At 46.3% G+C, this 23,695-nt stretch overlaps 1 protein-coding gene across 13 annotated transcripts in view; it reads left to right on the plus strand.

The window, feature by feature from the left end:
- Positions 1 to 23,695, plus strand: part of CACNA1B (calcium voltage-gated channel subunit alpha1 B) — a 311,813-nt gene that overhangs the window by 94,557 nt on the left and 193,561 nt on the right. For all 13 annotated transcript variants that reach the window (XM_074846045.1, XM_074846033.1, XM_074846035.1 and 10 more), the window contains 3 exons: positions 11,515 to 11,606; positions 13,707 to 13,859; positions 18,143 to 18,330. In XM_074846045.1, coding sequence (XP_074702146.1) covers positions 11,515 to 11,606; positions 13,707 to 13,859; positions 18,143 to 18,330 — 433 coding nt within the window. The remainder of the gene's footprint in view (positions 1 to 11,514; positions 11,607 to 13,706; positions 13,860 to 18,142; positions 18,331 to 23,695) is intronic.

The following is a 23,695-nucleotide window of genomic DNA, read 5'->3' on the forward strand; positions in this document are numbered from 1 at the left end:
AGAAGGAATAAATTCTGACTTTCTTGTGTCCACAGCTCAGCTTGCAACAGGTTTAAAGCACGGTACAGATGGCTGTGCAATTATTGCCAACATCTACTCATTATATTAGATAAGGCCCTGGGTTTATTTAGCAGAAGCAGATGGAGGGAATACACAATATTTTAGATGTCTTGGCAAACTGTGTTTTCCTTAGAACAACATTGCATGTTTGCTGTGATAGTTCTGGCCAAAAAAAAAAAAAGAGAAATTCTAAGAAAGAGGGAAAATGATATCTTTTGGGAGTGACAATGAGGTTGCATTAAAGAATAGATATTATATTGCAAGTCTTGTGATATCTGATGCTTTATATTAATCCCTGTGACAAGAGGAGAGTTTCGGCTTCTATTTGAAAATGTGTATTTTTTTATGGCTCATAGACTAAAGCTTGAAAACATGACCCGAGCTGCCTACAAAAGCTAAGGAATCACAAGACAAATAGATTGCCCTATTTTTTTTTTTTTTTACCAGTCTCATGACTTTTAATTCAGCCTTGTCGATTTTGGGGGTGCCTACTTGTGTGACCACTGGCAATACTGCATCTCTGAGCAAGGGGCACCTTGCTGCAGATGGAAAAATTCTGGGGGTTTGGGTCCTTTGAGGCAGCAGATTTGGACAGGAGGTGTCCGAGGAACATACACATCTCTCGGCTTGCTCAGAGCATTCATAGGCACAACCTCCCTCAGAGACCACTGACCTCAGTGACGAAGGGTCCCATGACTATCTGTGATACAGCTAAGAACCAACTCCCTGGCCAGCCTTCTTCCAAAGGGAAGAAACCCAGCTCTGTGCCCGCTTGTAGAGGTACCTAATGGCTTTCCAGTAATTGTCCTTCTCCAAAAATTGGGCTGTCAGAGAACTTTCCTGTAGGGACATTTACCAGAGGTGGATAGGGTGCAATTTTCTTGTCTTGTTGAACTCAAGTCCAACATCATCTAGCTTGATTCAGGCTGTTGTCTGGGAAGATACAGGGTGGCAGGAGTAGGTGAGGGAGACAGCACTGCCCTTAGGAGGTAACAAGGTGGTGTAATGTGGTAGTTTCTTGGAGCCCATGGCCCTGAGAAGCAGTCAGGGGAATAACCACAAATCCAGTTTCTGTCCCAGCCTCTCTGGAATTCAGTATTGGCTCTCATCCATGGCTTAAGTAGTTAGCTGTGAACTAAATGCTCAATGTATCACCTGCTCATGATTGTCTTAAACTGGAAGTCATGAGCACAGTGCCAAAGCCAGACTGTTAAATTAGCTAGCCTCAGGCATGCAGATTGAAGGAGGCTGCATTTCCCTGGCAGAAGACCTTCCCAGCTGATAGAGTGGGCAGAGGAGTAAGGGTCCTCCCCTGCATGGAGGGACTGTGGCTGTTCCCTCAGGTCACTGTAAGGAAGTGCCAAATGAGTGGTGGGTGCTTGTGTACCCCCTAACCAGATTTGATGTTACTTTGGTATATTGGTTACATCACCTGCATGGTGTTACCTCACAGTATGCAAGTGGCAGCACGACCTGAGTGTCACTCCTTGGACATAGCATGGCTCCCCATGTGCTTGTGCTGGGAGGATGCACACGACGAGAGCGCAGGCAGGAGGAGAGGAGCAATGCCATGGTGATGGCAGCAGGAACCCGTTGTTTGCCAATATTTTGCTATATTGTGGGGAAAAAAATACAGGAACACTTGAAGTTCAGTAAAGCTCTCTAGTTAGGATGGCTTTGTTCAGTTTGTGAGTGGTTTTGGGTCTCTAATTGGTCAAGCGCACAAGTACACCCAGGCATGGATGATGCTGATGATCCATTTTTGCCAGTTCTAGTCCATCTGGCTGTGCCAGTGAGGCTTATCTGCCTGAGGGCTGGAGAGTGAACACAAGAAGTGTGCAAATGTGGCAGCATGAATTAACTAACACTCTACTCTCTACCTTCCCATTTATTATATAAATGTTTTTGGCTATCGTTTTTCAAGACGTGTTTATCTTTGGTGATTATCTGCCCGTCGCTAGATTGTTACAGGATTCAGTGATGGAGTGGCAAGGTGGAGTGCAGGGACGCAGAGGAAGGCCGTTCCTCCAGGCACTCCCTCTAGAAGCTAGTGCACGGTTCAGCTGGTGGCTCAGTGGAAATGGCTGCAGTGCAGAAAGGCCCAGAAGACAGTAACCTAACAAGAGCTCTCCTTTCCATCCTGACTGACATGCCCAGCATTGACAGATATTTTTCTTTGTTCTTTGCACCAGTCTCTCACTGGCTGCTGCTCCCCGTCCCTCCCCTGCCAGCTCCAGCAGCACCAGTTCAGCACCCCAGGAGGGAAGGCTGAGCTCTTATTCTGAACCGTTTTGGTTTGCTTTTTAAACACTCATGTAATTTGATAGTGATGACATTTTCTGCTCAACTTATGAACAACTACTTCTGGGGAGCGGCCAAATGCAGAGAGTGATGTGGTTCTGGTTCCAAATAACAGACTTCATCACTGCTCCCAGGGCAGTCTGGCAAGGAGGCTCTCGTTTGGTGAGTACTATAAGGAAGGAGGGTTAAGATGTGCTTTTAGTGACTCAGACCTCTTCCCTCCTGCAGTGCCTGTGCTGCCCTGCTAGCCCACCTGGCAGAAAAATACTTCCCCCATCCACCTACCAGCTGTCCTGTGCCTTTTGCCCAATTTCAAACTGCCAGTTAGCGGAGAGCAGAGTCACGCTCCTCCGGACTTTCTGGCACAGCAATGAAATGTAGTGTCGAGTTTGGGTGACATTTTTCATGCACACAGGATTTGGGGATTTGTATTTTTCAGGAAAATGGCAGCTTTAAATCAAGTCAAAAAATATTTGCAGACTTGACATGAATTGCTTTCACTAAAAAGGAAAACACATTAAAAGTCAGAATACTTCATTTTAGAACTTGACAACAAACAAATGATGTTTTGTTGTGCTCTCATTTTTCTTCCCCCCCATAAAGTAAAAATACTTGAAATATTTTGTTGACCCTGAAATTTGCCTTTCCTCATTAAGAAACTTGTTTGCTACTGAGCTAAACCCCTCCGCAGCTTGCCCATACACAAGAGGCCATGGGATGGGGTGTGTGACACCAGACGCTCCAGGAAAGTGCTTTGGGCTTCCGGCTCCTGCTCTCCTCTGATATGAGGAACAAAATTCTGGGATGCCCATTTCCAAGGACAGAAAGCAGCCATCTCTCCTTTGTAATGTTAATGTAGTGAGACTCAAGGTATGACCTACTTTCCAGTCACAATGAAGTGCAGGATGGTTTTAACTCCTCTGTGCTCAGTTTCCCCAGCGTGAGCTCACTAAAATGTTTTGGACATGTGCATTTTCCTGCCAGCTGTCATTGCGAATGAGCCTCCTTTTCTACTCTGTGGTGTAGAATGTTCATGTCTCTCCTGCTTAGAAGCAACAAGGACTTATTTGAGCAATTGCCTCATAACCAGAATATCTTCCTTCATCCTGGGCAGGAGCCAAGCCCTCAGCTCTCTGCACTCTGCAAAACCTCATCCGTTTTGTCTCATGTCGCACGCTGCTTGACTGCTGTGTGTCTCGCTGTAGTGCAGGAGCGTGTGTCTACAGATGCTCCTCTCCCTGTCTTCTCCCTGGAGCCTGGCTCAGGAATTAGAATCAGGAAAGTAGGTTGCGGGTGGTTTGTGAGGGGGGTGGATCTTGCTCTCGTTTTGCTGTGTCTCAGGACTCTGGAGCGTTTCTGCCATGCAAAGAGGAGGAGAGAGTTTGCATTCATATCTGGGCGGCTCCGTACGCTGAAGGCTGGTGGCAAATTTAATGCTGGCTACAAAAGGCTCAGAAATGCACCCATTTGCTGTGAGACCAAGGAATAAATTGGCTGTGCCTCTGAAGCAGAGCAACCCTGTAATGTTGAATATTGATATTTCCTCAGTGTATTTTATTTTGCTGTCTGTTCCCTTCATGTTATAACTAAAGAGAGGTTTATACTTCACCATAGTGAGGCCATTTTGATGGATACAGTCAGTTTTGGGACAAACATGTTTATCTGAGCAAGGGAATCAGCCTGAATTGCTCTGAATAGGCTGGTGTTAAGGAAAGGGTTGGGTAGATTTAAATTAGACATAAGGAATAAATTCTTCCCTGTGAGGGTGGTGAGGCCCTGGCACAGGTTGCCCAGAGAAGCTGTGGCTGTCCCCTCCCTGGAAGGGTTCAAGGCCAGGTTGGACGGGGCTTTGGGCAACCTGGGCTAGTGGAAGGTGTCCCTGCCTGTGACAGGGTGGGGGAGACTAGGTGATCTTTAAGGTCCCTTCCAACCCAAACCATTCAATGGTTCTATGACCTGGTACATTGCGTTGTAGGTGTGCTTGGAAGGGAAGGAGTAGGCTTAGATGTGCAAGTGTCTATTTGGATGCTTAGACTTGGTGTTGGTCATCCAAAGGAGAGACAGAGAGCTGGCAAGCTGGGCCCTTTCACATGGGAGGGACTATGGACAGCTGGTGGGGAAGTCACCAACATGGAGTGATGGAGCCAGCAGATGAACCTGATAGTGCCATAAATTAAACGGTGCAATTAACATGCCAGATCTACTTATTGGCTCAGACCTGGTGTCAGCTCTATGTCTTTGGTAGTCAAGATAAAGCTCACACACCATGAAATCAAACTGAGTGAAAAGGGGCATCTTTCCAACTGTTCCAGTCACCGATTGCACGCGGATTTGTGCAGTGGCTGAAGAACAAGGGAGCAGCGGGACTGACATCCGTGTCACTGCCGTCCAAATGCAAGCCAGGCTTGCTGCGCTGAACAAAACGGATGCCTGCATCTGAGGGGCTGTCTCATGGGCACCCTTTGGCTGGTTGCCTCTGCTGACCTGCCCTCAAATCCCAGGCAAGGAAATCAGTCAAACCACATCACCAGCATAAGACTGAACAATGTCTTCAGTGTGCACTCTGGAGTTAAGAAGGTGAAAAATACTCATTTTGATTTGTAATGCAGCTGAGGTGCTTCTCAGCAGACAGACACCCACTACTAATACTCGCCATATCCTTTTGCAGCTTCTAGTGTGTGCAACTGGTGTGGTTTCTCCTTGTGAGTCTTGCTTATTGACTCCATCCACTGCCAAGACTTCATTATCTGTTGCTGGTTGGTACCTATGAGGAAACGGGGGTGAGTGATGCCCTGTTGCCACAAGTTGCCAGAGATCATGGTACCTCCTTCTCCACAGTGCTGTCTGTTTGCTGTTGATGCTCTGGTAGTCCTTGGAGGTCAGTGCCACAGGGACCTGATATTTCTTCTTGCAATTCCTCCAGTAATACTCTGTTTCTTGTTCCCTCTCCCTAATCCATCATGACTGGCTGCTTTCCTTCTGCAGCTCCTCCACCCGCTGCCTGAGTGATTCCACTGGAGCTCACCTTGTGCAGGTAGAGCTTGCTCCCTCCTCCACACAGGAGTGTGGCGTACAGCTCTTGCAGACCTTCACTTGGGCAGCAGCTTCCCTGATAGGAAGTTCTGTCTTGGTGGCCACCTCCACTCGTCCCAGGCTGTCCTGGCTAGGTAGATGGTTCCTGGCTGTGGTGCAGGGCAGACACCGGAGAAGTTGATGTTTCCAAATAAAGACCATTAATTCAAAGGCTGGGACATGCATGGCGAGGCCAGTGGCTGTCCTGTGCTGGTTGGTGCACTGCTGGTATTTCTGATCCTGGAAAGTCTTGCCAGCTCCAGTCAGAATCACACTGTGTGCTGGTTTGGGGTTAAAATGCTTCGGTGGTTCAGGAAAGCAGCAGGCAGAGGCAGTTTAAGGGGAAAAAAAGAAATGGAGAATATATATCTTTGTAAATTTTTAATGCTCTGTATATGCTTTTGAAGGGAAAACACCAGTTAAAAAGCCCAGCTACTTAAGATGAATTTTATGGGCCTTTTTTTGAGTGAAATGAATCTTTTCCATAGAATCTCTCATTTCAAAAGAATTATTTCTTTCCACTTAATTTTTACTGTAAAATTCCCAAATGTTCCCACAGTGGTGTGTGACCAGAAGAACCTTGCAGGAAGGACCCAAGGGGGGTCACTAGCTGCCATGAACACCACGACAGTGATCCTGGTGGTGGTGGCAACTCCCATGGGGTTAGGGAGCTCCTACACTCCCCAGGCAGCGGAGGAGGAATCGGGAAGGAGCGGGTGGGTGGGGGTCACAGCTAGCAGGTAGCACAGATAGAGGCAATGGTCAGCACACAGACTGCCCATAGATGGGCGGGAAATATCTTTAAACTAGTCAGCCAATATTTATGTAGATACTTATTTTATTTATTTTTCCCTTTGGTTTCCATTTCCTGGGGGTCACTGAGGCTTTTTAAATGTCGACAGCCTGTGTCCAAAGCCAGGCTCTGGGAACAGGGGTGATTTACTGGAGTTCTCTGCTTGTGTCAGAGATTTTGGGGTCGATGCTGCCAACGTGTCTGCGTTAGGTGGGATTGAATCTGTGGGTAAGAAGTGATGGTTGCTATTTCTTTTCATAAGACAGCTGCTATACTGCTGGCTAGTTTTATCTTTTTTTTTTTTTTTTTTGTGGGAAGCTGTCTGGTGGGTATTTAGTCTTTCTCCTATTCCTGCTGAAGAGATTGATTCAGTTCTTAGGAACCGGTGCTGTGGATAAGGTCTCTGAAAAAATTGCTGTTTCCACTTACTTTCTAAGACTAGAATTTATAATAAATAGTGAGGTTACATTAAAAATGCTTACAATTTATGCCAGCGATTCCTCCTCTAGCAGAACCTGCCCTGGCACCAGTGTTGTCTGGTGGTGAGATCCCCTTGGAAGTGTTAATCATTCTCAGTTATTAATCTTGCTGCTTTTTGCAATAGCTGTTTGTTATCTGCTCACAAGCAGACACTCTGAAGCTGCTGGACTTGCAGCCAGTTCCAGTTCTCTCCTGCATGTCTTAAGCTGCCTCTGTGGTGATTTATAGACAGTGATTCCAGGAGACCGGGCAGAAAACGCGCTCCATCACCTGCAGATGTGTGTGTGTTGAGCCTGGCCTCACCGGTTGCTCTTTGCTGAGGCTGGACCCAAGGTGTAGTTGCTCCTATAAGCAGAGACATGTATAGAAAACCGTGTATTTTTAATTGTCTATTCTTGGCTTTCACTTAGGATATCTTCTGTGTTTCTGTTCCTCCTCCTCTTCCTACCGTGGGGGAGATACAAAGCACCTCTGTCACCTGTTCCCCAAGAGATCATCTGGAAAAGCTGAAATAAATCCACTAAAAGGCCATTAAGGAGTAGGAGGAAGACAAGGTGGGGATGATTCTGAGAAGCAGGGTTAGCTTTTCCCCACTCCAGTCCTTGAGATTTAGAGATCTGGGGCTAAGCCTGAAGGAGTTCCAAGGCATTTTCTTTGGTTAGGGCTTCGGTAAGGAGATTTGTTATCAGGTGGCTCTGAAAAGCGCAGCACTGTACAACAGTGTTTGTCTTGCTGAACCAGTACACAGAAATCCTGAGCTCCGAGGTACTTTAAGAAATGGAGTGCTAATTATTTATGTTAGCATAATGTTCAGGAAAGGAACTTTCCCTTTATTCTTTGCTTTCTTTTCTACCCAAAGGATTAAGCTGCTTTTGTAGTTTATTCTAGGCTTTGCTAGAACAAAAGTTATCAAGCATTTATCACAAATTTGGCCTGTCTCTGGGAACAGATGTCAGTCAGAGCTTGTTAGTGGAGGTGGTGATACAGAAAGCAGCATTTAACCAAGTTATCATGAAAGCGAAGAATGAGTGCAGCGGTCCTGAGCACTGCTGGGCTGGCAGGATGCGTGCCCAGGTCCTCCACAGCAGCATACAAGCAAGGAAGATTTGATGGTCGACCATCCTGCTTGTAAAAAAGGCAAATTATATGGAGGAACTTATTTAATTATTTATAATTAATTATATATATAAAATAAATATTTTATATATATAAATATTATATATGATGTTTAATTAAATTATTATTTAATAAGGTTTTGTTGCACTTAACCACTGGAAGTGCTATCAAAGACAACGTTCTAAGTCTATCAAATCTCAGTGTTTCTGTACGACCCGTTAAGATACAGAAAGGGCTGCAGATCAAGCCATTTATTCTTTGTGAGGTTATCTCCTAAAATCTATTTTTTTTTTTACCTTTCACAGCTGATTTCCTCTTCCGGCACTGGCTCACCCGTCACCTCTGCTTTGTTCTCACTGTGCAGCCAGGGAAGCTTTGGCAGGATTGTCAGGATGTGCTTGTCAGCCAGCTCCTTTGATCTCTCTGTTTCTATTATTTTTAGTGATAATTTCCAATTTGTTCTGGCCTAACTCACAGTGGCTTCTGCAAGCTTTCAGCTGGAGTGGGTGAAAAAGTAAAACAGAAAGATGGCACTTATGCAAATGCCACAAAGTTAATTAAGGCCTTTCCCTCAGTGGGGCGTTTTCCCATGCATGTCAGTGAACAGTTTAGGGGAGTGGACTACTGAGCAGCTGTAAATTAGCTTTGATTTTGTAGGGAGAAAAGGCACCATCTCTGCCCTGGCACATCTTCCCCCCACCGAGCTGCTTTGCTGGGCTCCAGCTGCTGAAAGCTGCCACTTGGCTCTTCCCTCTCAATGACTGGGCACCAGCTTTCTGCCACTGGGTCCTTCAGAGCAGTAAGACCCCACGTGCCAGGGCTCCTGGGATGGACGCTGACCCCATAACACATCTAAAAGCCCCAGGGCCCTCTTTCCCCTGGTTCCACTGTTGGGACAGCCTGCCTGGGGCCGCAGAGCCACAGTTGTGACCATGCAGTGTGAGAAGCTGCAGCATCCAGCCCTCCCTGCTTCGACTAGTGCAGGAAACGTTGGATGCCCACCTGGGTTTTCTCCCCACCTGCCTCATTTACCTGCAAGGCTCAAATGTGGGTTTTTAGACCTAGAGCTACTACCTCATCTCCCAGTCTTCTCTTTCTTCCACCAAAAGTGGCTTTGTTTAGGACGTAGCTGTATTTTCTGTTTTTCTCTCCAGACAAAATTTGGCCAGGGTTGTATTTTTTTTCAAGAGTGGCTGATTCATGGGCAGATGTAGCAGTGACATGGATGGTCTGTACGATCTGACTGTGATTTGATACGATCCATGGACCAGGTCTCCAGCCATGGGAGATGGTGGGCTGTAGGGTGCCCCGTGTAGGTTAGCTGGGGAATCACAGCGCTAGTGATGTGGGAATTAATGAATGATTAGGGGTTTGACTGGGGGGGTGAGGGGTGTGTGTGCCATAGTTTGAGCAGGCATCAAGCCTATTAGGAAGACAAGACTGGAATGAAGAGCTCCAGCCACTGGAACATTTACTGGCATCATGGGACTAATTGATGGTGTCCCCCATTCACTCCCATTTTCTTTTTGATTTTAGAAAAAAAATGATGAGCATATCAAGCACCCCTCCTCTCAGCTTGTACCAGGAACCAGGGCTCTGCCTGATGACAGCACAAATCCATCTTAGCTCACTGGAGACTAATTGTGCTGTTAGTAGCAACATCCTAGGTGGATGTTTAAGATTAACTTTTGACTTGAAGTGTGTGTTATTCCCAGACTGCAGAGTGAGCAATTAAGTTGTGAGGGTGGAGGGAAGGGAGGAGAGGAATGAAATCATTGGCATGAGTGCAGAAGATGAAGTTAGAAGCCTCTGCACTTGATGGTTCTTGGTTTAAATTGTCTCCTGTTGCTTATGCTCAAACTGCATCAATAGAGCTGATGTAACACGAATTTTCTGGTTGTGAAAATGTAGGGACAGGTGTCCTATAGAACAGGTACTCTGGTCCTCAGATCCTGGCTTGCTGCTGCCTCTCTTGCCATCCAACATCTCAGCATGCTTTTTTCCTGATCTCCAGCACCTCCTGCTGATGGGGTCTGGCCCTTTCCGCACAGCAATGCTGATCCTGCTCTTCCCTGGCCCATGCTTGGCAACAGTGCTAAGTCAGTCAGTAAGTCAAGGACAGGGTTTTTATCTGAGGGTAGCTGTGCTGTGAGTGCTCCCTACACAGCCACGTCCTCCGCTGCCGAGTTTGTCGGGCCTCCTACGTAATACGTATTACATAGTAAAACTATATGTCTCATTTTGAAAAACTCTGCTTTATCTTGTATTTTTTATAGTAGCTGGCCACTCTGCAGAATGCTCAGCAGCCTGTTATCAGCAACCAAGATAAAGGGCTCCTGAGCCGGTGCCGATAAATCGTGGGTGGACGCTGTGGGTGCTCAGCAGCTCTCAGAGCATTTCTGTGCTCCGGCACGGGACACTTGCTGTGCCTGGGTGCTTAATCCCCAGGTCACTGCCTGGGGTTCAGTGCTCAAGTCTGGCAGCCTCCTTCCAGCTCTGCCTGTGGCACCTCTGGAATCCCACTTGCAGCCAGGTTTGCGAGTCCCTCCTGCTGCTGTAGCTCTTGGGGAGGGGTTGATAAAGCGTCAGAGATTGTGGGCAAGGTTGGGTCTCCGTGGGCAGTGCTTTCAGCAGTTGTGGTTAACAAAGTGGTGGCATCTTGTACACCCAGTACCCCGGGGTTGGGGGCTTGCAGACCCCACTGGTGGATGGTTGCTCAGCCACTTCCACCTTGGTAGAACAACCTGGGGACAAACCTAGCAAAAACTAATGGCAATTGCTTATAATCACTTTAAATGGTGCAGTTAGTGGGGAACTGGTTGAGAGGATTTTTGCTCTGAACTAACTGCGTGGTTGGCCTGTGTTAGGGGACCCCTGTCTCAAATCAAGAATATTTTTGTGGAAGAATCATAGGAAGTGCTGCAGTAATCAATTAACACAGTTTTGCCATGCTCTCTGTGGGGCAATGTGCCTTGCAGGGTCTTCGCTTAAGGAGTTTGCACCATTGTGGCTTGTGGACACTGTGACAATATTTCTTCCTCTGCTGTGCCCTAAAACAGTGAAGCCATTTCATTTTCTGTGCAGAGCACTTACATTTTTAAGTTTAAACTCTGGTTTGGGAGCTGTATTTCTCATCAGAGTTACTGCAGCATATCAGAGGAAATACTTGCACCCCACTCTCTGGATATTCTCCCCAAATAAGGTGCTCTGAACAAAAATTAATTTTGCACACACAGAGTAAACCATATAACTAGAAACTGCTTCAGATATTAGGAAACACCAGACATCAGTACTTGAGGGATTTCTGAATTTATTATAGGGAAAAGCTCTGGCAGGTAATTTCTAGCATTACCGAGGGGTTTATTTCCCTCTCACTGTCTCCTGAAAAATGCTGTATGCTTTCCTTTAAGCACAGGGTGCTGCTCTTTAACGGACAGAGCCAGGCCTGCTCACTGTGTGTAAATGGCCTCATAAGCAGGCAGATATTGTAGATTTTCTTATAGTCTGAGCAAAGCTCAACAGCACTGGAGGAGTGTGTGAATTGATGGTTTTCAGTGGACACAGTTTGCAACGTGATCACAGGTATAAAGTTTAAAGCAGCTTAAATATTTTCTGGTTTTACACAGCATGCTTTGGAAAGAGGAATTTGCATTTAATCTCAATTTTTCCTCTCTCTCCCCTTTTACAATTAGGATTCTAGCAACTGCTGGGACTGATTTTGACCTGCGGACCCTGCGAGCCGTCCGAGTGTTACGACCCCTGAAGCTTGTGTCGGGAATCCCAAGTGAGTGTTGTGATAATGTCATCTTCATAGCCAAAGGTGCTTGATAGCTTTTGGGGTGTTACATGCTTTTCTGAGCAATATTTTCTTCCCCTACTTCTTCACAGTCTGTGGCTCCTGCCCTTACTAAGTTCTGATTTTCTGTCATCCTGTTTTGTGTACAGCCAGCTAATTTCAGCACTGCGCTTCCAAATTTGCAGGTGAGCAGCAGGGATTTGTCCTAGGACAACCTTTGGGGTTGAATTAATTCTATGGAGTGTGAAGACCTGCGACCCAAATTTTGCAGCTTTCAGGCCCACAGCCCTGAGCTTGCATCTTCTGATTTTTTACCAGCTGAGCATCTTGCACTGGGGACTTTATTCCTTTAATAAGGGGAAAAAACAAAGGGAAAGAGCACATAGGACTTCATTGTAGCTACTCAGTGGGCAACTTGTTATATTTTACGTGCTAATGTGAAGGGTCTGAATGCTCCGGTGAGGAGCTGCATCATGCCTTGCTGATGCCCTGAAACCATCAAAGTCCCCACACCGTTGCTTACTGCCTTTCTATTTGTTGCTGTTCACCAGCTGCTCTGCCCGCTAGCGGGGGATCGCTGTCAGGAGTGGATTTCATTTCTCAATGTGGAACAGAGAGATTTTTCCCTCCAGCAAGAACCAGTGAAAGAGAACCACTGCTCTATGGGATGCTCTGCTCTTCTCCGCATTAACCCCTTGGCAGCCAGGCAACCCCCTCTCCTCCTGGGTGGCTGCTTGGGGCATCAGCTCTGTCACCTCCCTGGCTGCTTCGGGACTGAAATGTTGGTGCTGTAGGAATAGAGCAAGGACTATGCTTTGCGATAACAGCACCAACATTTCCTGAAATCAGCATCCTTTCTTGGGCAGGGCTTGAATCTGAATTCCCACGCAGGAGAGGCCCTTGCCTAGGCTTGGTAAAGGTGTCATTTATTAACTGGATCTCTAATAAGGAGGTGCTGCTGGCTGTTTTTTCATGAACTTCTTGCCTGAGCAAGGCAATATGGTGTTGTGGTAGTGACAGTCTAAGGATGTCAGAGAAGTAAGGTGGCCTCAGGGATGTGCCTGTCCTGGTGTGGGTCTCATGTTCCCCCCAGGAGGATGTGCTCTTCCACCTGGTGATGTGTCCTGGACCAGCACAATATTTTCCCCCAGAGCATTAATTGCTCTCACGTTTTTAGTGATGCTGTGAAATCTGTGTGCTGTGTCTTTTTCCTGTGGCAAACGTACAACCTTGAGATACATTCATACACAAGCATGGTATATGTTTTTCTTCTAGATTCTCAGTATTTTTCCCATCCAACAGATCTTCAGTCTTTTTTTTTTTTTTTTCTGCATGCACCCATATTGACCTCAGTAGTGCTGTACAAGGTGGCAAGACAATGATGATCCTTCATTCTCCATACCTTAGGACAGGCCACCAAGGTGGCTTTCAGCTGCTGCTTATCACTGAAGTTTTTTTGTTTTGTGTGTCTGTATGATGTTATCTGACACCTCCATCTCTCCAACCTCTCTTGTCTTATCTCCCCTGGTTTTAATTGAAAATGAGTTTTAGTGCCAGTGAAAAAGCTGTGGATGGATAGCCCTGGAGACAGGGTTTTGTTTCTCCAGAAGCTGGGTGTGATAGGCACGGCAGCATCACGGCTATTCTGTGTGTCACAGAGGGAGAGGCAGCTCCTGTGCAGCCCTGCCCTCCCTGCCCTCCCTGGGTTGGTGGGTACCACAGCAGTGCCCAGTTCTGCTGCTGAAGCCACACTGCTGCAGGATCTGCCCTAAGGACCCGGTCCAGCTCCAGGCTGAGTCTTGGCACTCCACTGGCTTCAGAAAAAGTCCTTTTTGTGTCTCTGAAGCTTAAGAGACCTTTGAATTTCTGATCTGAAGAAAAGGGGTCAGAAAAAGTTAACTCTCCTTTCACATCTTGAGTGCATTATGGCTGTAGCATCTTTTTTATAACACCCTGGGATAAACAGCATTGGCTGGTATTGCCAATCCTGAACTTTCCCTTAGACAGCCCCTCTTTCCTACATTGCCCCCACCCCCAAGACCTTGTTTTCCTTCTCTCACTGATCATGTGTTTTCCTTGTCCCCACAGGCTTGCAGGTTGTCCTCAAGTCCATCATGAAGGCGATGGTGCCCTTGCTTCAGATCGGGCTGCTCCTCTTCTTCGCCATTGTGATGTTTGCCATCATCGGGCTGGAGTTTTACATGGGGAAGTTTCATAAAACCTGCTTCTCTAATGAGACAGGTGAGCTCTGAGCTTTGCTCCCCTCCCAGCGTATCATCATGATGCTTCTAGTCCCCTTCATCTCATTGGGACACTTTCTATCCTGCTCTTGTGTTGCTTTTCCTTTTTTCTTTTGTACCTTCACTGCATTCTCTCCGTCTTTACCCACCCACTCTAACAGACTTTTGTCCTCACCCTTCATGTACCGGGACAGATTCTCCTCTGCCTGTTACACCACCATGGTAACACTGATGCTAGTGGGTTGTTCAGTCTACACAAGAGTGAGATGAAGGTGCTTAGGGCCTCCTCTTATGGGAGAATTTTTTCATAGTAGAAATACAGAACCAAATTGTTGTTGTTCCAGCTTGTGGAAGGGTGGGCGTTTTTGTTATTTTTTTTTTTATTCATTGGTCTCTGTTTACATTTTCATTGGGTTTAGCTCTATGAACAACTACTGAACATTGAATTTCCTTGCAAGATTTCTGGGACAAGTTGCATGGGTATGAGAAAGCTTCAGTGTGAAATAGTAAGATTGGAAAGACTGGGAGCAACCAAAATAAAAAAAAAAATAAAAAAAAGACAATAGATGGAAGGCAAGGAGCTCTTTGATGGAGAAAGGATAAAAATGTCCTTCAAACAGAGAAGGGCAAGCGAAATTGGGCACTGCAGAGTAAATGATGTGTCTGCCTGTGAATGAGTGATAAACCCCAGAAGATGGAGGTGGAGAGGAGTGATGCCCGGAGACTGTCGGCCAGCTGCTTGTCCATGGCTCAGAACTCATTCCAATTAAAAAAAAAGAAGCCATTTTTTTCCATGTAATTTTTTGATATTCCTTTAAAGTAGTGTTAATATGTGTTGGTTATCTGGGCTATCCACAGATGAAAATATTGTTCTTGTCTCCAAAAGATTGCAATTTAAGGTACAATTGACTGTCTTTAAAACACAGTCTTGTATTTTCAGTGATTATCCCTAATAGGTCTTAATATTGATTTATTTATATGCATTCAAATGGTAATAAAACAACATCCCTGCCAAATCTCTGGGCATCCTTCACAGTGCTTTCTAGCAACAACATGGAAACAGTTTAATATATTCGGTTTACACAGAGCTTTGCAAAAGCAGGGTGAAATAGTCTTCTTGCTTGTGTTCCTATGTAATGTTAAAAAAACGTAACACAACTTGTAAAGGGTAGTCAGGTGTTGTGATTTGTGAGCGAAGCACGACAATTCCTGGAATAAATGAATTTTTTGACTCAATTTGTAGAAGAGGAAACTTTTTTGCGGGGGGTGTGTGTTCATGCCGAGCAGAACAGGTCTCAGCCCACTGCAAGGTCTCTGGGGCTACTGCAGCAATTACAGAGGAATAATAGCAACAGTGACATTATAGGTGAGTCGGAAGCCGAAGTGTTCTTGGTGAGATGGCAGGAAGAAAGCAATTATGAGCAGATCTGCATTTTCCAGTAGTATTTTCAGGTCTGTTAAACTGCAACCAAGGTAGGTCATTTTTTGCATCCTTCCTTTGCAAGGTAGCGGCTGCAGGCTGAGCTCTGGGGCTCTCTCACTAATGGGCTGACTGTAGCCAGTGGGCTAAAGAGAAGATTGATTTTTTTTTTTTTCCCCTCCTGCCCCCCAGAAGCTAGTTAATGTAAAAGGGAAAAATAAAACCCAAAGCTATTGGTGTTCTCTGCAGACAACTCTCTGACATCAGCGGTGGCTGAGAGATCTCTGTGCCAGGCTTGGGGACTGAGAACAGATTTTTGTCATGTGTAACATCGTGTGTAAGTGACTCTTGCTTGCTGGGTGGCTCCCAGCTAGGAATTGGGAGTGCAGCTGAAAAACTGTTGTGTGTGTTGTGTATCTCTGCATGGCAGCACCTGGCATCTCGGTGGGAGGACGCGGTGTGGCTGGGCTCACCTCCCCCCGAATCCGCTCTCCGGGCGGTGTGGGCAGCCGTCCGTGTTTACAGGCACCAGCCCCTGCTTTTCTCAAGGGCTAACGAGCTGGTTGTCGGATGGATTATGGGGATCGATTCCACCCGCTCGGCGGGAAGTGGCGCGATGGTGTTTCTGGAAAGGCAGAGAGCGGTGAGGTTTCCTGGCGCTGCGGTCCCTTGTGAGCGGAGCAGCAGAGCATCCCACAAAGCCATCAGCTGAGCCTTTTAAAACCTAAGTGCTCATCATCTCCAAAGAGGTGCATTAACAAACCCAGGCCTGATACCACGGGCTCCAAAGGCTGGCTTGAGTGTGGAAATGTGAACCTCCTTAAAGAGATGCCTGTCAGAGAGTAGCAAATTGGAAGAGGAGTTGCTCATGCTTGTTTCTGTTCCAAATCCCCAAAGTGAGCAAACTCCTGGGGTTTTTCCTGGAATCAGGAGCCACATGAGACATACCAGCTGTTATTTCAGTGCATTGTGGGGGGAACCAAGGAGAGGTGTCAACAGCAAATGTTCCTGTAGCCCTGAATAGGTCAGTAATAAACTGCAATGAGGAGGGATGCTGGGGACCAAAATATGACAAAAGGCTTATTTAGGGCCTTTGCCACTCAGCCTGACAGACTGTTCTGAGTAGAAACATTTCTCTATTTTAATGAAAAATGGTTAAAAATTAATGGCAGTGCATGTTCCAGTGGATGCCTGACTTGTTTTCCTCTCCCTGCATCCTCCATGCTGTCCTGTTTTGCTGACACAGGATTCTTTTTAAGCAGCCACCCTCCTCAGCTGACCCAGCCCAAGTGCCCTGAAGCTGTTCCAGAAGAGGAGGGCATCACATTTGTTTCCCATTTTTCCTTGAGACTCCCCCTTTCTCTGTCTTCCCCAGCCATGGGAGTAGGGACCAGTTCTGGGCTTTTTTTTTAAAAAGGAAAAAAAAAAACCCAACCCTTCGTAGTAGATGTGCATTGCATTTTCAGAGCATTACCTGGCAACAAAAGGCCAGAGATAAAACTGAATTCTGTTTTAAGGCGTACTCACAAATGGTCTGCAAGAGCCAGATTTGGTATTTTCTTTTTGCAGGCTTGTCTCACTAAGACCTTGTGAAAGCCTGTGGTGACCCATATGGGAGCTGGAGAGAGATGCCCTGCATTAAGGTGTTGAGTCAACAGGAAAACACGTCACACACATACAGAGACTTTTATATATATCCTGGAGCCACAGTGACAATCTTGTTTTCCTCCTGCAGACTTTGCTCTATGGAATGATTGTTCCTAATTATTAGTGCTGATCTTGTTTTCCCCCTGGTGAATTTGATTTTGTGCAGTTTGCTGCTCCATTACCATAACGTGTCACTTTTAAAACCCTTTAATATTTCCTGAATTGCACCCCTCTGTAAATAGGAATATTACTTAGTATATTTATTTACTTTGAAAAACCAGCACTTTAGTTTTCCAAACTGCTCTGTGTTGGTCCTCACAACATCTCTGGAGGGCTGCAACACTTTAGACTGCACAGCTGACCCTGGAAGATGCTGGCCACCCTTCTGGCCATCCCTTCTGGTCCTTAACTATGACAGACTCATCCTTCTTTGCCTTCTCTGGGTCTGAAATGAAACTCAGCAGAGAAACTCTGTCTCTGCTGCAGATGAGCTGACAGCTGAGTGCTTTCCCTGCCACAAGTACTTATGATCCACAGCATTGCCCTTTGGGGCAGAATTATGAAGTTTACCGAGGGGCTGGAGCTCTTAGTTCACCTCGCAGACTGCTGTGTGGTACTGCCTTGTGGCAAAGCCAGGGGCTCCTCATGCAGCGATGGTTGAACTTCTGTATCTGGACAATTCTGGGCCTATCCACAAGCAGCTCTTGCTTAAGCCACTGGTGAAGAACCTGCCCTTTTGCTTTAATGTCATAGTGCCAATATTTAGCACTTAGCTATGCTGTATGAGGGTGTATCGTTGGCTCACAGTGTTTGAAGTATGTACCATTCCCAAGCCCTTGCTTTTACCACACAGTTTGTTGGGAGTTTTTTGGTTTGGTTTTTTTTGTTTGTTTTTTTTTTTTTTGGTTTGTTTTTTTTGTTGTTGTTTTTTTTTTTTTTTTGGTGGTATTTCTCATACATGACGGGGCTGAACACTGGGGCAAACTATCAATTATAGGCACTTCAGGGATGGCTCTGCTCCACCCTACCTCTAAACCAGCTCTTACAACATAGCAGTATATAAATGATTGCATGGGCGTAATGTCTTTTACATGCCCATAGTGGCACAAGGAAGCCTGAAATGTAACATCCACACAGTGGTGCAAGGAAGATGCAGCGGCACCAGCTGCTTGACTGGCTTCAGTCAGTAACTTTTCTCCCACTGTTCTTCTCTGCAGGTGATGAGGTGGGAGATTTTCCTTGTGGAGAGGAGCCTCCTGCCAGGCAGTGTGAGAGTGGGACCACCTGCAGGGAGTACTGGCAAGGGCCCAACTACGGCATCACCAACTTTGACAACATCCTCTTTGCTGTGCTCACCGTCTTCCAGTGCATCACCATGGAGGGATGGACAGACATCCTCTACAATGTGAGTCTGCTGATGGGGCAGTAGGACTCCTGGGGTGCTGTTATGCATTGCGTTACTTTGGAAAAGGTTCTGGGAAAAAAGTAATTTAGTTTGTACATTTTCTCCCTATTGATTAGCACCTCACCCTGCTTTTTAGGAAGATTGTTCCTATTTTCTTGAGGGTTGTTCTGCAGGTCCTATAAGAGCCTTTGAACCACTATTGTGGCCTGCGGTGGTTTGAGGCTGCAGACTTGCTTACCTGCAACATGATGTCTTGTGTCAGTGTGGTGTTGCCATGTGTAAGAATTGGTGTGTGTTGCTCCAAGATGCTGGTGTGCTCTGCTGTGGGATGGGCGGATGAGTAGGAGCATGTTCTCACAATGTCCCATAGAAAATTGGTTACCAAATCACACAATATAGGGCTGCAAAACCAGTGACTCATTAATATTTTGTACCTAGAGGTTTCTTCTCTTGACTGGGTCTAGCCTTTGTGATCAAACTTGTAATCTACATCAGTGAACAGCATCAGCTGGAAGTTAGCACCGAGATCCAGTACTAGTTTCAGAAACTCCAATACAGTTTTACAAATTGTCTGTCACAGCCACTCAAGGTCAAAACCTCTTGGTCAGTTTTACTCTTTCCAGTTTTATAAAGAGTAGGGCAACCTCACCCAATTAGCAACAACTGAACAACTCTGCTGTCTTTCAGACAGTGTAATGCTCTTGTTTGTGTCTGTAACTTATACCTACCCTTTTGAGGTGTCCTGTCTTGAGAGGCAAGCACCTAACCCTTGCTAAGAGGCTGGGAATAGAGCCCTTCGGCTGGTTTTCAGCATCTGTATTGTATTTCCTTGCAAATTGTGACAGCTGCTCTTCGGGAGCTGTAAGGGACCTGTGTATCTGTGGCAGACCTGTCCTCCCCAGCTTTGTGATTTCCTTTGATTTTCACATGTTTCTACAGTGTAAAGTGCTGTGGTTTGGGTCTGGAGGATGGTTCAGCTGTTTTGCACTTCCATTTTCTATGGTAGTAGAGGACTTTATGAAGTACAGGGGCAGGAAGGAGAGAGCGAGTGGTGATGATTAGCAATATACGGTTAGTTAGCAATATACAGATGGCTGCTTCTTTTCGTTGACTGTAGAAGCAAGGACAATGTGACAGCCATGCATAGATGATCTGAATTACCCCACGCTGTCCTAGCCAGAAGTGTCAATGTGGAAAAATAACTAAAGTAGGCATTAATAATGCCTCCAGACCATTCCACTGGCCGGTAGGGCTACAAAATGTCAGTTTACTTCATTATAGACTCTAGACCCATGCTGGGCTCTTTCGCAGACCTTCCTGTGAGGGTTTCTGTAGCAACAGGAAAGTATTATTAATATCAACCACTGTAAATTGCAAGGTACAATTCTGCTGTGTTTGAAGCCAATATATCTGATTTATTATCTTCTCCATTCATTGCTCAGCTCCTCCATTTCTTCCTAGTCTCTGCTCACTCAGAGCAATCTTTAGAAGGGCCCATTTCCCCACTGCATGCCCTCCCCTTGCCCTGAAACTTCATCACACAACCAGTTTCTGCCATTCTCATTCAGCAATCCCACCCCTTCCTTCTAGTGCCAACTGTTGTAAGAAAAGCCCATTAGTATCCTGGCTGGAATTGATTAATCAATATGTGGTGTCTTAGATCATCTTTTCTCAAACTGCTTTTTGTACCACATGCAAAAACCAGAGCTTACTATTGGGGTATTGATTTTGGGGGTTGCTTTGAAAACTATTGTAGCATCATTCTAGATAGCCATTAATCTAATTGGAAACAGATGCCTGGGTGAGATGAAGTTGAGTATTTGTTGTATAATGTCAAGCATTGTCTGAGACCCCAGCTTAGGTTTTAATGCTTGGTCGGTTCATGTGTCTGATGGATACGAGGGCCTCTGGACAGTCTGCTTGTTGGCTGGAGGGTGAGTGGTGTGTGTCATGCCATGGGAACACTTGGCAGACGGTGTTTGTGTAACTAGTGCCAGCAGCCATCTCTGCCCCTCTCCCTTGGCCCTGCCCTGCGTGCTGTGTCACCCCCTCCCTGTGCTGCTCTGCTAGCTGAGGAACTGGCTGTGCTTTTGCAGGTTAGTAGCTGAGAAAAGATGTGGGTGGAGAATATCCACTCTGTGCAGCCCTTAACTTCTTCACAGCTTCAGTCATCTGCTGTTTTCTGGCCGCTTGGTTTTCGTCTTGATTTCTTCTATACCCACTCGTAAGTTCATCAAATTTAAAAATGAAACAAAAGCCCAAACCACACCGCAGCAATGACCAAAAACCCAGTGTGAGAAACGCTCAGTTGCCGATTATCCATAGCTCAGACAGGATGCGGTGTGAAGCACTCACTCTTTATTACGTTCTTGCAAGACCGGGCACCCCCATCAAGTGGACGCACCTACCAGCCATCATGCAATGGTTTATATCCCTTTCTCCCAACCGCCAGTTCCCTCCCCTGATTCCTCATTGGCTGAGTACTACAGGGTGTACAGACTTCCCGAACCGCCTACATATACGCCCCTTCATGTATGTGTTCATACATCGCATGTTCATGGAAATGAACCTTGGCTTTCTCCAGGGTGGAGAAATTAATATGCATGAGCTTATCTCGCAAGCGTACTAAGATGGAAAAGTTCGCCCCAAGTCTTTCGGTATCTGCATCCATCTAAAGCCAGTTCCAAGTACTGGGTCATCACAGTTAACAAAAAGACCACTTGCCTTCTAGCCCTAGGCCAGGGATTTCAATGGTTGTGAACTGCTCTTGTTGATTGCTTTGGTGAATCGCTCCTGCCCTTCCCATCAGGCTTATTATGCGAAAACAACATTCTTTCCCTTACACCAGCATGGTGGGTGTTTGTGGGTGCAGTTGTCAGACCGCGCAGAGGTAACAGCAATGCACTCCATCCATCCATCCATCCATCCATCCATCCATCCATCCATCCATCACCAGTCAGTTCAGCAACTGCACGTTAATGCTGCCTGAGTCAGCTGGATCCTTACTGGACCTACACTGGTTTGATATGGGAAGAAGCTGGAAGACGTTTCTTCTTGCATCCAGAACTTGAACAGTGGAGTAAGTGAACATGTGTTGGCGTCCTTCTCCTTGGTGTGTGGAGGACAGAAGTAAGCCATCAAATTCAGGCTCAGACAGCGGGTGAGTGTCAGAGGTCATTAGTTGTTCAGGGAGCTTTGATTTACCATTTGGGTTCTCCACTGCTGAGGAGAATGTTTTTAGCCAGGAAAATTTTGCAGTGGTGGAGCTAGTTTCCCTGCCAGCCACAGCCTCTGGTCTTCTCAAGGAAACCAGCATTCCCTGATGCAGGATACTCATCAGAGCTGAGCTCTGAACCTACCTTCAGTGTTTTGCTTAAGGAAGATTTGTAAAAGGCTGTGGGACCACAAGAGGCAAGATGTGGTCTATGTAAACTGTGATTATGCATTGGGTGCTGGGTTTGTGTGTAGTGGGATTTTTGGTATGGGGGGAGGGGGCTACAGTGGTGGCCTGTGTGAGAAGCTTCTCAAAGCTCCCCTGGCTCCAAGTCGGACCTGCCTCTGGCCAAGGCTGAGACAGTTAGGGACGGCGGCTGAGCCTCTGTGATAACATATTTAAGAAGGAGAACCTGGGAGAAGGAGTGGAAGTTGTGAGGAGGAGATGCGAGGGGACACCTCTGCAAACACCACGGTCAGTGGCAGAAGGTGGAAGGGGGGGAGGAGGTGAGCTGGAGCAGAGACCCCTCTGGATCTGTCTTTTGCCTGTGACCATAACGGGTGAATCATCCTCCCCATCCTTATTTCAATTCCTGAGCCTTTTGCTTTCACAGAATCATCTAGGTTGGAAAAAACCTTGAAGATCATTTAGTCCAACCAGAAACCATTATTATTTTCTTCCCATCCTTGAGGGGGAAGGGGTGAGCGAGCAGCTCTGTGGTACTCAGTTGCTCTCTGGGCTCAAACCACAACAATTAGTAAGAAAAAAGGTTGGTGCTTTTTCTCCCCCTAACTGACTAGAAAGCGGCGAAGGCTGCTGTTCCTCAGGCTTAGCAGAGCCCTTCCTTCGCTCCTCCCTTTGTGTGCCCACTGCCACACGTTGGATTTGTTGGGGTAGGTTTGTTGCCTTGCTTGTGCAAACCCTTTCCCTTTGTGTTGCTAAAGCAGACAGCCCCACGCGGGCTCCATTCGTGGGGCTGAAATCCCTTTGATGCCAGGCAGTCTAGGACCCAGACCCATTATGGGGAAGTTGAGGTTATGGGCTGCTTCCTTAATGGGCCGCTTCCTTAATGGGCCGTTCATTTCCTTCTGGAAGATGGCGAGTGATTGATTGCCCTGCATCAATAGGGCTTTGTCATTGCTTCTCTTTTTCCTTCTACTGCATTTGAGGCAGGGTATTCAGAAGAGTTAGGTTTTTTACTTTGCAGTGGTGATGACTGTGGTTAGTCGCAGGGTGAGATGTGCTTTACTAGTTCAGCATTAATTTAACAAAGAGCGAGAGTTTGCTCTGTCCTGAAAGCAGCTTTGAGACTGAAAAGTTGGTCTGTGGTGGCATCAGGCAAGCTGAAGAGTTTGGTATAAAGGGATGTTCAGGAAAGAGGGAGTTTGGGCTTGAGTTTGATGGTTTGGCTCAGGCTTTCCAAAGTGAGAAGTTTGTTGTGAAGGGTTATTCAGTCATTTCCAAAGGATTGAGATGACCTTATATGTGGTCCAGATACAACCTTCCTACGGATTTAGAGAAAAATAGCATCAAAGGCTGAGCTTTGCAGTAAGTAATCTACCTCGCAAATATTCACTCCTCCTGTGATAACTTGAGGAATTAGGAGGGCAGGGAGAATGCAAGTTCACAAATCTCAGCCCAGTTTTTCCTTGCTGATCCACTGTTTATACTTTCACAGAGTTTCATTTTAATTATGGCCAATGAAAGCTTTCTAGCAAGACTTTATCTGGAAGGTGATTTATGCTTGAAGCTAAAAGACTGAATCATCAATTGGGTGAAATGCTTTAAGAATAAGCTGGGGAAAATTTTCTGAATCAGCAGTATGATAACATCAGAGCAATAGCACCAAACAAGCACTTCTGTGAGCTGCAGATCTGTCAGCTGTGGCCTGTTCCTACTCAACAAGGTCCAAGGAGCAACAGGTGATTTAGGAAAGTTGCTGTGTCCTGAGGACAGGGAAGAACCATTTCTCCAGCAAATGGAGTGTGCTTACCTCCTGCTAATTCAAGGCTTCAGTGTGGTCTGGGAATGCATTAAAGTAGTGCAGACAGATCAGAGATCCATGAAGTATGTGCAGAGCATTTTCTGGACTGTGAAATTAGGGAAGAACCTACCCTAGAGCACCAGCTCACTGTGGGCAGCAATGCTGCT

This window comes from Strix aluco, chromosome 20 (genome assembly GCF_031877795.1).
Source record: "Strix aluco isolate bStrAlu1 chromosome 20, bStrAlu1.hap1, whole genome shotgun sequence".
Classification (NCBI taxonomy): Eukaryota; Metazoa; Chordata; class Aves; order Strigiformes; family Strigidae; genus Strix; species Strix aluco.